This window comes from Triticum urartu, chromosome 5 (assembly GCF_003073215.2).
Source record: "Triticum urartu cultivar G1812 chromosome 5, Tu2.1, whole genome shotgun sequence".
Classification (NCBI taxonomy): Eukaryota; Viridiplantae; Streptophyta; class Magnoliopsida; order Poales; family Poaceae; genus Triticum; species Triticum urartu.
In genome coordinates, this window is record NC_053026.1 from 540956137 (window position 1) to 540969978 (window position 13842).

Consider the following 13842-nt stretch of genomic DNA (forward strand, 5'->3'; position numbering starts at 1 on the left):
AATAGCAGAGCACAATGCGCCTGGCACCGCCAGACCATACGATCTTCTACAGGCGGGTACGTACGTTTTGCAACGGAACTGCGCCAGCCACAACCACTCAACCAGGGATGTATAGATACTACTAGTAGAGCCAGGGTTCTTTGCCCGATCTGGCACGGGCACTGAACGGCCGCATGTAATTCTCGGGGCTAGTTAAGAGCCGGCTTAAAGCAAAGCAGCGAACAAAGTACTACTCTAAACATGCAGCCCGAACCCTCAAAATAAAAAAATAAAATAAAATAAACATGCAGCCCGAACATGCGGGGCGCTACCAGTGCCCAGTGATTAGCACCAAACCCAGCCAACAAACCCATCTCAAATCTCTGACCAAAAAGAGCTTTGATTATCTGTCGATAGAGAACAGAGAGCACTTGTCAGGTGTGGAAAACATGTCGTTCTTCATCCTTCCCGGAACAGAAACCACGCTGCTGCCCACTGTTTTTTGCACGCACGTACGTAAAGAGACCAACCATGAACCGAGATCGCATCCGCATCCACATCGGCCGCACAAAAAGCGCATACTATCACCAATCTTCAGCAGCAAGACGGAACAATCGGAGGCGAGGAGAGCAGCCCCAACGATAGACGACGCGCCAGCCCAGCTGGGACGACACGTTAACGAACCGCCAGCTCGCGCTCGCGTCGCGGCTCGCCCGCTTTCTTTTTTCCCTTTTTCTCCCTCCCTTTTGCCTGTCTTGGTCGCTCTCGGCCTCGCACCGCACCACGCATCCTTTCTCCGCCTCCCTCACCCCCCCCCCCCCCCCCCCCCTCGATCTCTCCTCCCCTCCCTTCCACCATCCCGCAACGACCATCGACGACCCATGCGCCGCTAGCCAGCCATGCAGCCACACCCGGACCCCGCCTCGCCCCCGCCCCCGCGCCCGCGCCAGGACGACGAGGACGACACCCCGCCGCCCCCGCCGGACCCCATGCCCACGGAGGAGGCGGCGCCCGAGCCCAACCCGGATGCGGAGGAGGCCAAGGACGCGCCCGCGGAGGTGGAGGAGGCGGTGGACCGGGAGGAGGAGGAGGAGGAGGCCAAGGACGGGCACGAGCAGGAGGAGGGGGAGAGGAGGGGCAGGGGGCGGAAGCGAGGGAGGCGGCCCTGCGCGCCCAGGGGCCTCGTCATGGTGAAGCGGGAGCTGCTCGCCCGCTGCATGACGTGCCCGCTCTGCAACCGCCTCCTCCGCGACGCCACCACCGTCTCCGAGTGCCTCCACACATGTGAGCCACCAAATTCTCCTCCCCTTCCGCCTCCCTCCCTCCTCCTCTGCCTCCGCCGCGCCACGATTCTCCCCGACGTCCCTGATCTGGCCAGCACGTACGGCGCATCCGGGACGTGGGATTCGGCCCCCGCCGTCGCCCCTGGACGTGGGCGCTCGTCCGCTCCGGCGCGTTGACGCCTCGCGCGCGCTGGGATTTCGCTTAATTTACTACAGCTTGCAGGGCCTGGCTCCCACCCCACGTCGCATGAGTCGTCGTCGCCGCCCGCTCTGTTTTACGTGGCCTCTGCTTCTGTTCGTCGGTCATCGATCTGCATGGATGCTATGCCAATCCTAAACCTGCCGCGCCCTGGATCGCTGCCACTCCTTCACCCAGTTCGAGTGCTTGCCATGACGCCTCATTCATGACCAAGACTTGATTAGCCATTATTTATTGTCCACACTCCTGAAATGCTTCTGCTATTCGTCCATGTAGACTCTCTGTTTCATTACCTTACGTCTCTGCCTATTCTGGGGCTAACTAGAAATAACTGACGCCTACTCAGCATGGAAGTTATCACACTGTCACCCCATACGATCTCGATCTCGATCTCGGAGTTGCTTCTGCAGCATTTCTGTTGTTCCTTCTTTCCTGGGTAACCGTGATGCTTCTTTTCATTGTTTATTCCACGGTACTTCCTCCGTAAAGAAATATAAACGCTCTTATATTTCTTTACAGAGGGAGTATGTTCTACAGATAGGTGTCTGACCCTATCATTAACTGTTGAGCTGAGTGTACAACAGTAGTGGGAAGCTATGTTTCCTCTATTTACTTCACTTGTTACTGAATTTATCTTACTCTGTTCATTATTTCAGAGCTCTAATTTTGTATTTGATGCAGTTTGTAGAAAGTGTATATACAAGAAGTTTAATGACGAGGAGGTAGAGTCCTGCCCAGTATGTGACATTGATCTTGGCTGCACTCCAGTCGAGAAGCTCAGGTATGCTTATGCTTACGACTATGTACTCCATTGTTTCCACTTTGTGCGCGGTACTGTCAGTTTTCACCTTATTGTTAGCTTTTCTGGATATTTTTGTTATCGTAAAATAACTTTGCAGTAGTTAGTACTACATGTAGAACTTATTAGCTCAGTTCAATTTTTTGCTACCAAAGTTTGAACACAATAGGAGGTAACACACTGGAATAAAGTGTACAAATGTTGCAACCTGCCCTGGAACTTAGTAACGATCTGCGTAAATGCGGTGAACACATAGATTTTTAAGGCCCCTCGCATCTTAGAATTGTCGGCAACACAGCCACAACTTTATATGAATGCTGTAATACACCAATACTGTTTGCTTCAGTTGTATGCTATCTAGTTTCTACGCTGATGATACTGCAATTTGAAATCATAAGGGCCTATTTCAGCGGTAGGCTGTTGTGTTTCTGATTGGCTACACTTGTTGCCTTTTATACAGACTAGGGTTTTGTGCCTAAACTCTTCCAACCTGAATAAAGATTGGGTCTTGGGCCCTTCGGGATAAGTAATTTGAAACAGAGATTCCCACTTGTCATAATACTCTAAAAGAAAGCTTGCTCTGTTTCTTGTTTTGCTGCGGTGTCTTTTTCAGTGCTTTGATGCCGATTTTCTCCCTCTCACTTGACTATATTGGACTATTGGTAGCCTGTGAAAGTGTTGGTTGATGTCAAGTTCATTCATGGCCTGCGAAAACAGTCCGTTTGTCATACTCATAGTTTTCCTGTTAAAACAAGCTGTTATATTTACCATAATATACACCTAAATAGTTTTGCAAAGACCCTAATAGTATGCCAATCTTGATGTTCCGTGATTCCAGTCTGCAGTACCCGCTGTGGGAGTGTGTGGTGGTGTGCGTGTGGGTGCTTACATTGTACTTAGTGTTTCTAAAAAAGACCCTAACAGTATTTTTCTTCTTCTAATATATGTATTCCTTATACCTGTATTTGCACATTTCCTGTATTCAGAGCTGACCACAGTCTGCAAGATGTAAGATCCAAAATCTTCCCCTTCAAAAGAAAGAAGATTAAGGCTGAAGATGTTGCATCTCCTGATTCACCTCCTAATAAAAGGAAAGAGAGATCCATCTCTTCATTAGTGGTCCATACACCTAGATTAACACCAACAGGATCGACTGGACGGCGGACAAAGGTAGTTACCAGGAAAGCTGCTGCTGCCTTGCACAGCCTTGGTCCTACCGTTGACAATCCTGTGAAAAAGGAAAACAGTGACAAGAGTGCTCATAGCTCAAGCTTGCCTGCTAATTTGGGCAAAGTGCCAAAAACAAAGAGACAGGTAAACAAACGACACATTAGCATCTTCATGCTAGTTGCGTTAGTTTTTTTAGAAAATAGTTGCATTGGAGTTAGCTGTGGAATGTGCACCGTGTTCTCAAAACAACAATTGGTATTAGCTAGAAGACTGTACACCTCTGCAGTAACTTGAACCTTTTTTGTCCAGATATTGTCAAATGCGGAGGAGGCATCTAACTATTCCAGCAATAAAGATACTGAAGATGATAGTAAGGACATGGCAGATAATGCTGAGCTCTGGAGACCTTTAAATTGTTTGGTCGAAGCTGCAAACAGGACAAAATCCTTTAGGTCGAGTTTACAAGGTTCAGGTGTTAAAAGAGAGCAGCTTAATGGTTCTCCCAGTAGCACAAATGGTATAAAAAGCCCAAAAGAGCATCCGAAGAGACCCAAAACTGAGGATGATAAGAAAGATGCTCCAGTTCCACCAGTGACGCTAAAAAGGAAATTTAAAGGGGCTGGGCGGAGAAGGAGCGGACTTCGAGCTGCAGCCGATGGGGACCCTGATGGGGCACTTATGCAGAACGAAAAGAGATTCAACTGCATATGGTTTTCGTTGGTTGCCTCACTCGAACAGTAAGCATAATCAGTTTATCACACTGTCATAGCATCACTTTGTTTAAATTCAGAAGAAGCAACAACTCGTACATGTTTGTATCTTATCTTCCTGTGCCACTATATTTGTCAGGAAAGGAGACTCGCCTCTACCACAGATACCTTCACACTATTTGCGAATAAAGTAAGCTTGTATTTCTACCCTGTTTTTTGTAAATCTGACGTTAACAAGTCTTGTTTAAATTTACAAGCTGGGTTATCAGTAGATAAATGATAAATAAGCACAAACCTCAGTAACCTTTTTTCGCCATGTCTTGAAATGTTGATCGCTTCACATTGAAATCAGACGTTAACCTTTTAAACAGCACCATAAGCATGCGTTTGTGTTATTTCTCAACTATATCCCTGTGAGAGTTCCCTGTGGCTAATGCACTAACTGTTTTACATCAGAGATGCAAATATACCTGCTTCATCTATCCAAAAGTACCTTGTGCAGAAACTCAGTCTCCCAAGTGAGTCCGAGGTAAGAGCAACATCTGTGCCATATATGATGCATAAATTACTGTTTTATGCACAGCTGGATATTTTTTGTATAAATGACTGGGATTTGAAATATAAGTTTCTTTTCTTGTCTGGATGTAGGAGAGTGATCTCATTTCTGCTATCTGTTCTCCAATATGGTTCGCTTCTTGCCATTTGAACAGTAAAGCACACTTATCAAAATTCATGTTATATTGATAACGGGGAGTAAAATTCGTACAGCTTGAGTCTGCCGTCTAGGTGTTTTGATGAAATATGCCGAGCAATAATAAAACTTGAAACTTTGCTTGAACTTTTTTTGAAACTGTCGGCTTTCATATGCTCATCACACATTACCATGCAATAGTTTCACTGCATATTATATTTTTCACTCTCATAATAGTAAACCAAGCCTAGCTCAGTTAGTGGATGTAGAGTCCCACCACCTAATAGTTTGAATTCGCGGCATGTGCTTACTTACTAAAAGAACATGTAGTTCCTCCTACATGCTGCTTATATCTTTTTCATAAGAAATATATGTAACATCTGGCTCTCAAGAACATTTTGCACAAGGATATATCAGGCCAGTTTTTTTGAACAAGCCATGCCCCTGTAAGCACAACTGGTCATGTTCGCTCATATGAATAGTACTTAATCTTCATATTTACAGGTGGAAATAAATTGCTGCGGGCAGCCAGTGAACCCTACACAACCTCTGCGCAATTTAGTAGAGTTGTGGCTGAGGGGGCGATCAGCACAGGCAACACAGGCCATTGTAGGCTCCCCCGCGGAAGAGTTTGTGATGGTGCTAAATTATGGACGGCCAAAGCCCATGGAACCTTTGAGTGCACAGTAATGATTCAACCCATTTCCTTTTGAAAGGTGGGGTCTTTTCTGCCATAGCCAGCCATTTGCTGGGCCGATGGAAGAGGTTGTCGAAAGATGAAGTCCCCGTTGGTACACAACGTCGCGATGTGGCTGGCTCCCTCGACAGCCAACCCTCGTCGACATATTCATGTATTCATTCATGTTGGTAGGTGTTGTTGTTCTTCGATTCCATTATGACATATTTTTTTCTTATTTATTATACACCAAAGATAGATGAAAAATGATCTTTAGATTGGATATAAAGAGAGGGAACGGTCTCAACCATTGATGCTTCTGATTGTAAGAGGTGACTATGACTATGAGTGGATTGAAAATTGCCATTTGGTTGTGTCATGACTTGTTGTAGCACGACATGTATTTAATGGGTACTCCTAAAGAAGACCTGCATGGAATTAAATGCTGTTATAAAGATGTAAGGTCGAATTGGTACTGGTGTTATGTTGGATTGTACAATGTTTGTCTTCCTAGCTTTACAGTATCTCGAGAGGCCAGACAAGTCAACTCTTATCCTGAACCATGTTTGTTTTCGAGGGCAGTATCCTGAATCATATAGATGTGCTACTTTTATTTCTTTCTGAGAAAGCAAGAATTAATTTGTCAATGTTTCATGCATGGCAATGAAGTACTCCGTACTCATGGATGGAGGTTTCAGGAAACAACAGACAGGGGCTCAAAGTTGTAATTCATGTGGTAAAAACAGAATATATGGTTGAAATCTATAGCATAGTTTATGCATTGTTCAAGGGAAACCAATAGCATGGAAGCGGAGTGCAGGAAAAAGCTAAACTAATGCAACAAAATAAAGTACATATATGTCAATTACACAAAAATTTATGCAACAGTTTTACTAGTTGTGTGGAACATAAACTAACCTTTAATGTGACAGAAACAAAACACTTGCAATAAACTCAAAAAGAGACTCACACAAATAATCCATTCTCACTGCAAGTAAAATACTAATAATAAAAATGCACCACATCAAATACAATACTCGTCCTAGAAACAACCATTGCTTGTTACTCACAAGCATGTTGAAGACCGGGAGCACCAGAGCCACGTAGGAGGCCTCTAGAGGCAATATCGACATGGCTCCATTGCGAGCTAGACCACTGGAGCTCCAAGGTTGGTGGCTCAGCAATCCAGCACATCGCTGACAGCCTTGCCCTCTTCTCACTCTCTCTAAAGAGAGGAAGAGCAACAAGCACAATATGAACACTGCAACCATGATTCAAAGTTCGCATATTTAGATGGTCAAGGCATAGTGACATGTTCTCACGTTGTTTACCAACCTTTTGCTTGGCGTTAAGGACGATGAAAAGAAACGAGAGCGACTCACGACAATGTTTTTCTAAGTGATGCATCTGCAAAAGAGACAATTGAGAGAAACGATTTCATCTCATTATGATATATTAGTAGACTTGTTACATTTGTAATATATGCAACAATGAATATATATGTTTCCTCTGTAAAAAAATAGTCCATGCTTTTGTACATTATTGTTCACTAGCTCGGTAGATATTGTATGGCAACAACAGAAATCACACATTCTTTTCTTCGATAATCGAGCGTGCACATAAGTGTGATTATAATTAGAGTACCAATCACCAGAAATGCATAGGCGTTGGATCCCTAGTAATTGCACTATAAAACAAGTTATCTAGCTAACTCTTTTCGTTCAAAATAGTTTATACGAAACTGCTATAGAGACGACAAAAGATGGACGATGTGAGGACGACTACCAATCCAGCCGCCGTTGCTACGCTGTACACATGCATGCACGGCTGGATTCTCATGTCGTGCATGAATCGTCCGAGTTTTGTCGTCCGTGTAGCGTTGCTCTAGTTGATAACTAGGGAGTACAAATGTTTCTCCTTCCTCTTCCATACATTGAGAAAAGTCTAAGGCATGAGCAACAAAACGGCTGAATATTTTTTTTTCTCCGCATTCCTAACTCAATGCCGTCATAAAAGTGAGCACTACCCTGTTTTTTTTAACATAGTACAGACACAAGCGCTCATATACACTTTATGAACGCACGCACGCACACCCTACCCTTATGAGCACCTCCGAAAGACTGAGCCGACATATCATCTTGAAATTTACAAAGTCACTGTAGGCACCTCGTCGTCAACAGGAACGTCTCCTCCCACTGAATGTGCATCGCCGGAAATCCTGAAATAAATCAAGAAATAAATGCGAGCACCAGGATTTGAACCCTGATGGGCTGGGATACCACAGTCCCTCTAACCATCCAACCACATGTTGGTTCACCACTACCCTGTTTGATATGTGAGATGTGCATAGTTTTGCCTCTGACCACAAAGAAGCATATAGCCCTGATTGTTGGGGAACGTAGCAATTTCAAAAATTTCCTACGCACACGCAAGATCATGGTGATGCATAGCAACGAGAGGGGAGAGTGTTGTCTACGTACCCTCGTAGACCGAAAGCGGAAGCGTTAGCACAACGCGATTGATGTAGTCGTACGTCTTCACGGCCCGACCGATCAAGCACCGAAACTACGGCACCTCCGAGTTCTAGCACACGTTCAGCTCGATGACGATCTCCGGACTCCGATCCAGCAGAATGTCGGGGAAGAGTTCCGTCAGCACGACGGTGTGGTGACGATCTTGATGTTCTACTGTCGCAGGGCTTCGCCTAAGCACCACTATAATATTATCGAGGACTATGGTGGAGGGGGGCACCGCACACGGCTAAGAGATCAATGATCAACTGTTGTGTCTCTGGAGTAGGAGAGAAGGAAAGAGGGGGAGAGGAACAAGGAAAAGTGGGCTGCACCCCTTGTCCAATTCGGACCAGAGGAGGGGCGCGCGCCTCCTTCCTTTTGGCCTCTCTCCTCTATTCCCGTATGGCCCAATAAGGCCCATATACTCCGGTACTCCGAAAAGTACCCGAATCACTCGGAACCTTTCCGATGTCCGAATATAGTCGTCCAATATATCGATCTTTACGTCTCGACCATTTCGAGACTCCTCGTCATGTCCCCGATCTCATCCGGGACTCCGAACTCCTTCGGTACATCAAAACTCATAAACTCATAATATAACTGTCATCGAAACCTTAAGCGTGCGGACCCTACGGGTTCGAGAACAATGTAGACATGACCGAGACACGTCTCCGGTCAATAACCAATAGCGGAACCTGGATGCTCATATTGGCTCCCACATATTCTACGAAGATCTTTATCGGTCAAACGGCATAACAACATACGTTGTTCCCTTTGTCATCGGTATGTTACTTGCCCGATATTCGATCGTCGGTATCTCAATACCTAGTTCAATCTCGTTACCGGCAAGTCTCTTTACTCGTTCCGTAACACATTATCCCGCAACTAACTCATTAGTTGCAATGCTTGCAAGGCTTTAAGTGATGTGCATTACCGAGAGGGCCCAGAGATACCTCTCCGACAATCGGAGTGACAAATCCTAATATCGAAATACGCCAACCCAACAAGTACCTTCGGAGACACTTGTAGAGCACCTTTATAATCACCCAGTTACGTTGTGACGTTTGGTAGCACACAAAGTGTTCCTCCGGTAAACGGGAGTTGCATAATCTCATAGTCATAGGAACATGTATAAGTCATGAAGAAAGCAATAGCAACAAACTAAACGATCAAGTGCTAAGCTAACAGAATGGGTCAAGTCAATCACATCATTCTCCTAATGATGTGATCCCGTTAATCAAATGACAACTCATGTCTATGGCTAGGAAACATAACCATCTTCGATCAACGAGCTAGTCAAGTAGAGGCATACTAGTGACACTCTATTTGTCTATGTATTCACACATGTATTATGTTTCCGGTTAATACAATTATAGCATGAATAATAAACATTTATCATGAAATAAGGAAATAAATAATAACTTTATTATTGCCTCTAGGGCATATTTCCTTCACTGATATCATTTCCACCTCTTAAGTCACATCAACGAATTTTCATAAGGTCCATGTTGCCACCACCACAAAAATCTCCATATACTATGACCACATTTTCGCGCGTGAACTATATTTTCGTCCAATTTGACTGTAGAATATAAATATTTGTTTTCTCCTAGAAATTATGGGATTTGAGACTTCAAATAGCCCAATTCTAGAAGCCACATCCCCACTTGTTATAGCGTAGTTTGGTCTTAGGTTTTGCTTTATCCACAAACAAAGAATTTCGGAAGGATTTGAATCCTCATAATCCTCATCGGAGATGTCCGCTATCTCTGTGTCTAGCTTCGGGTACATGGGCGTCAACCACAACTCCGACTCTTGTCATCTGGCAGTTCTGCATCGGCCTCCGCCTCCGCATCAAGTTCGGCAAAAAGTGCGTCGGTCGCTGCCCGTTCCTACCGGATGAACCACCGGTTAGCCTTGACATACGCCTTACCTTGGATGGGCTCCAGGATGGCCTGCTGCTCCGCCATCTCCGCCGCTTGGGCGACCGCGAAGTCCACCATGGCGTCCTCCATGCAGAAGCCCGCAACCAGCACCAACTCTTCCGCCTCGTCCTCCTCCGGATCCTCCATCAGAACCGACAATTGCTCCTCTCCCTCCTCCGGCTCCGGCTAGTCTGGAGGCAGGCTGACTGCGATGCAGGCAACACGCCTGGCCCGTATCTCCTCCTTGATCTAGAAGCGGCGCTCCGGCGTTAGCAGCATAGGTGGTCTTCTTTTGTCGGGCCATGTCGGACGGCAAGGGAAGAGGGAGGTGGAGACGGAGAGAAATGTGCTCGGGCTGGCGACACATAGGGGGAGGAAGAGGTTGTGGCTAGGGTTGAGGACGCTAGCCAACTTAAATAGCCGGACTTTGGCCTTGGGCAGCTAGCCGGAGCGGCGCCATGCGACATTCACACCCCCACCGGAGGAGACGCCTGTCGGACTGTTGGATTTTTGGGCGATTGCGTGTGGGACCCGACCATCATTCCGATGTGATGGGTGCGCTCGAGCCTCCCCATATCCGCCCTACATTTAGGCTGGATATGAGGGGTGCCCGTTAGTCTGAATATTTAAGATCCGTTTGAGGCATCCGTCTAAGTCGGGTTTTTTCTGAGCGGGAGTGCGCTCGAGACGTACGAGGGGGGTTTGGATGCTCTAACCTAGCTGCAGTCCATTTGTGTTTCTGTACCATCACAAGCAAATCCAACGGCCCATATTTCTCCATCTCTCTCTTTCATCGCTTTTCTCCAGTCCTCTCTCAGCCCCCTACTGCCCGAAATCCAGCAGCGACCGCCGGCGCATCTCACCCCGGGCCGAGACCGACGAATCCCCAAGGAAGCCGGAGATGCAGCAGGTGGGTAGGCCGACCAGATCTACCCATGGTCAGGGGCTGTTTCTGTTCATCGCAAATAAAGAGAGCGCTGTTTCTGTCGATGATCCATCTGTTCTTGTGCGTGCTTCCGATCTGATGCGATTCTTGCGGTGTTGGGCGGATTAATCCTGCAGGGCGATGGCACGGAGGCGCAGGTGACGTGGGACGACCAGCAGAACATCAACCGGTTCGGCCGCCTCAACAACCGCCTCCACGAGCTCGCGGACGAGATCAGGCTCGCCAAGGTTTCTTTCCCCTTCGCCGCCCCCTTTTGTTCCTCGGATGCTCTTGTTCTTATGAATTGTTCAATTCCATTGGGAGAAAATACTTACGAGATTAGGGCTTTTGCCCTTTGCAAGAGGCACTAGGGTCCAGGGCTATGGTATAGGGGGCTCTCATGGTTCTTGGGGTTATGGGGACAGAGTTAATAACATGATTCCAGGGACTTGCAAATGCATGCTTTGCGGTCTGTTGTTTGTAACTTTGATTCGCTGCATCTGAATTGCTCCTCCTTTATATGTCTTCTAGATTATTTCCTTCGTTGCAGTGTGGCATCACAATCTGGTTTAGTCATTTGATGGGCTTTCATGGCTACGATAGTTCAGGTGATGAAATTTGCTAAGGTTAGATTTATATGTTTGTAGATTATCAACTATGCAACCACGAACAGTAACATTAAAAACCAAGGATAGTACCTAATTATTTGCAAAGTGTTGACCAAAGAACTAAACCTTATTGGGAAGCTAGGGCGATTCAGTGTACTACAAAAAGAAGTCCTACCTATGTCTTCTTATTTTTTTACCATTGCCAGCTCCCCTGGTTTAGCTTCATATGTTTATTTATTTTTATAATATGAATGAACTCTAATACATCCACGAAACTGAACATTGTGGATTTGGAGCCTAAATATTTTGTTTCTGTCTCATACACCTGTGATCAACAGTTGGTTGAACAGAGTCCCAAATCAAGGGTTCGTTTTTTTAATACAGCTGTGGAAGCTTCACATAGTTTTGAGCAATGACCCAATAGGTCTCGAGAGATCCTCTAATCCATCAGAAAATTTTATTTTGTCATTCCTTTTAGGTCTGTGAACTTTCCAGCGACATCATGGCCTGACATGTGTTACTATGCTCCTCATGATTTTGCTAACTCATCCTCTAGATAAATAGGAATAACTGTTAGAAAATTGTTTTGATCAATGCCTTGGGTCTATCTAATGTTCCTTCGGAGGTGCCATGTAAATAATGGCACGAGTGGTAGACTTCGAAATGCCACCGAAAGGCCATTCTATTCGTTAGATATCTAGCCATCAAGGCATTTGAATATCCAGTATGCCTTATGAAATTATTATTATGTACTCCTTCCGTTCCATAATTCTTGTCGTGGTTTTAGTTCAATTTGAAGTAAAACCACATCAAGAATTATATGGAACAGAGGGAGTATGACTTATGCTTTTACCTTGCTCTCAAATTGACCTGCAGTCCAGTGTTTTGCATGTGCAAATGTGCAATGAAAGATTGCCTAATAAGGATATTTACTCATTTGGAAAATAAAAACAATGTGACTGCAAAGTTGACATTTATGAGAAGTTCCATTGGCTGTGAGCCAATTTGTTTTTTTTGAGAAGTTCCATTGGCTGTGAGCCTGTGACAATGGCATGTTTGTTTATAGATCTGACATGGCATTGAGACATCCAGTGGCATTTTTCAGAACTTAAATCTTTGCAATGCCATCTTCCCAGTTTTTTGATCTTCTGCTACCAGAGTTGGCTGCCAATATTTTTGTACTGTACAGTGGGCTCATTTCTGATAGAATCTTAGATGCTGCATTTGCACCTGAAACCAAACCGTTGCTTAAAGCACCACACGCTAAATGCCATTTGCCATTTCCCTCTATGTACCAGGAAGCAAACGAAAACCTTGAAGATGCTGGGAATGAACTCATCTTGTCTGATGAAGATGTGGTGCGTTTCCAAATTGGGGAAGTGTTTGCCCACATGCCAGTGGATGATGTGGAAGCTAAGCTAGAGCAGATGAAAGAGGATGCAGCCAAGAAGCTGGAGAGGCTGGAGGAAGAGAAGGAATCCATCCTCACACATATGGCCGAGCTGAAGAAGATCCTCTACGGGAAATTTGGAGAGGCCATCAACCTGGAGGAAGATTGACGTCGAGAACCGGAGCTGCCTTTTTAAGTGTCGCATCGTATCCTGTTCTTGTTCAGGTGCTTTGTTAGCCTCGTTACATTGTTTCTCATGATTCTGGCTAGTGTAAAATGGGAGTTTTAAGTTCTAGAGGATTGTTCCCCGTTATGCATTGGCATGGTTGATCTCAGTTGGACTCAAATAGGTTCAGGCTGATTGTCCAGCAGAAGCCATGGGGTGTTTATGCAAATGGTCACTTCAGATACCAATGAGGGGACCTTTTACAATGTTTTAAGCTAGTGAGAATGGTTTGAACCTGCATGATTGTATGAGATGTAGTCATTAGGCTTTACATGGAATTTTCTTCAGATTCCTGCAGTGTTACACTAGTATCTTGTTTCCCGGCAAACAAGTGACCAGCTTGTCCTAAGTCAAACTTGTTTTAAGTTTAACCAACTCTATCTATAGAGTAATGTGGTAAGATCTACAACAACAAATACACAGAGTACGAAACTATATTTTATAAACAATCTCGTGAAACTAATTTGGTGTTCTAGTTGTTAATATACTTTCTATAGATTTGGTCAAATTTAAAAGAAGTTTGACTTAGGACAAACCTGGAAATTCAGTTATTTTGGAACAGAGGGAGTAGATAATAATAGTATGAACAACGGCTGAATGTGGTTTTAACCATTTGGATATTCCTGATAATGTGCATGACACGCTTCATGTATGGATACCTAAGTTTAGAAAAAAAAAGAGAAACACCTGCTGATGGTTGGTGTCTCGGCTGTTTTCTCGACAATTTGGAAGTTTAAAGGAATAGTAC

General features: G+C 45.1%; 2 protein-coding genes across 2 annotated transcripts; both read left to right on the forward strand.

The window, feature by feature from the left end:
• The first annotated feature begins 781 nt into the window (after window positions 1-781).
• Window positions 782-5991, forward strand: LOC125510536 (E3 ubiquitin protein ligase DRIP2-like). The gene is made up of 7 exons (XM_048675752.1): window positions 782-1263; window positions 2143-2242; window positions 3247-3574; window positions 3740-4167; window positions 4280-4330; window positions 4597-4669; window positions 5336-5991. Exons 1-7 carry the CDS (start codon window positions 879-881, stop codon window positions 5519-5521), a joined length of 1551 nt encoding a protein of 516 aa, XP_048531709.1. The 5' UTR covers window positions 782-878; the 3' UTR covers window positions 5522-5991.
• Window positions 5992-10623: 4632 nt separating this feature from the next.
• Window positions 10624-13381, forward strand: LOC125510537 (probable prefoldin subunit 4). The gene is made up of 3 exons (XM_048675753.1): window positions 10624-10855; window positions 11008-11118; window positions 12777-13381. Exons 1-3 carry the CDS (start codon window positions 10847-10849, stop codon window positions 13035-13037), a joined length of 381 nt encoding a protein of 126 aa, XP_048531710.1. The 5' UTR covers window positions 10624-10846; the 3' UTR covers window positions 13038-13381.
• Window positions 13382-13842: the final 461 nt, after the last annotated feature.

Excerpts from the sequence above, each read along its gene's own strand:
- LOC125510536 (XM_048675752.1), top strand. The coding sequence starts at position 879 with ATGCAGCCACACCCGGACCCCGCCTCGCCCCCGCCCCCGCGCCCGCGC. Across the intron at positions 4,168-4,279 it reads TTGGTTGCCTCACTCGAACA|GAAAGGAGACTCGCCTCTAC; the intron begins GTAAGCATAATC and ends TATATTTGTCAG. Across the intron at positions 4,670-5,335 it reads GTCTCCCAAGTGAGTCCGAG|GTGGAAATAAATTGCTGCGG; the intron begins GTAAGAGCAACA and ends TCATATTTACAG.
- LOC125510537 (XM_048675753.1), top strand. Across the intron at positions 11,119-12,776 it reads ACGAGATCAGGCTCGCCAAG|GAAGCAAACGAAAACCTTGA; the intron begins GTTTCTTTCCCC and ends TCTATGTACCAG.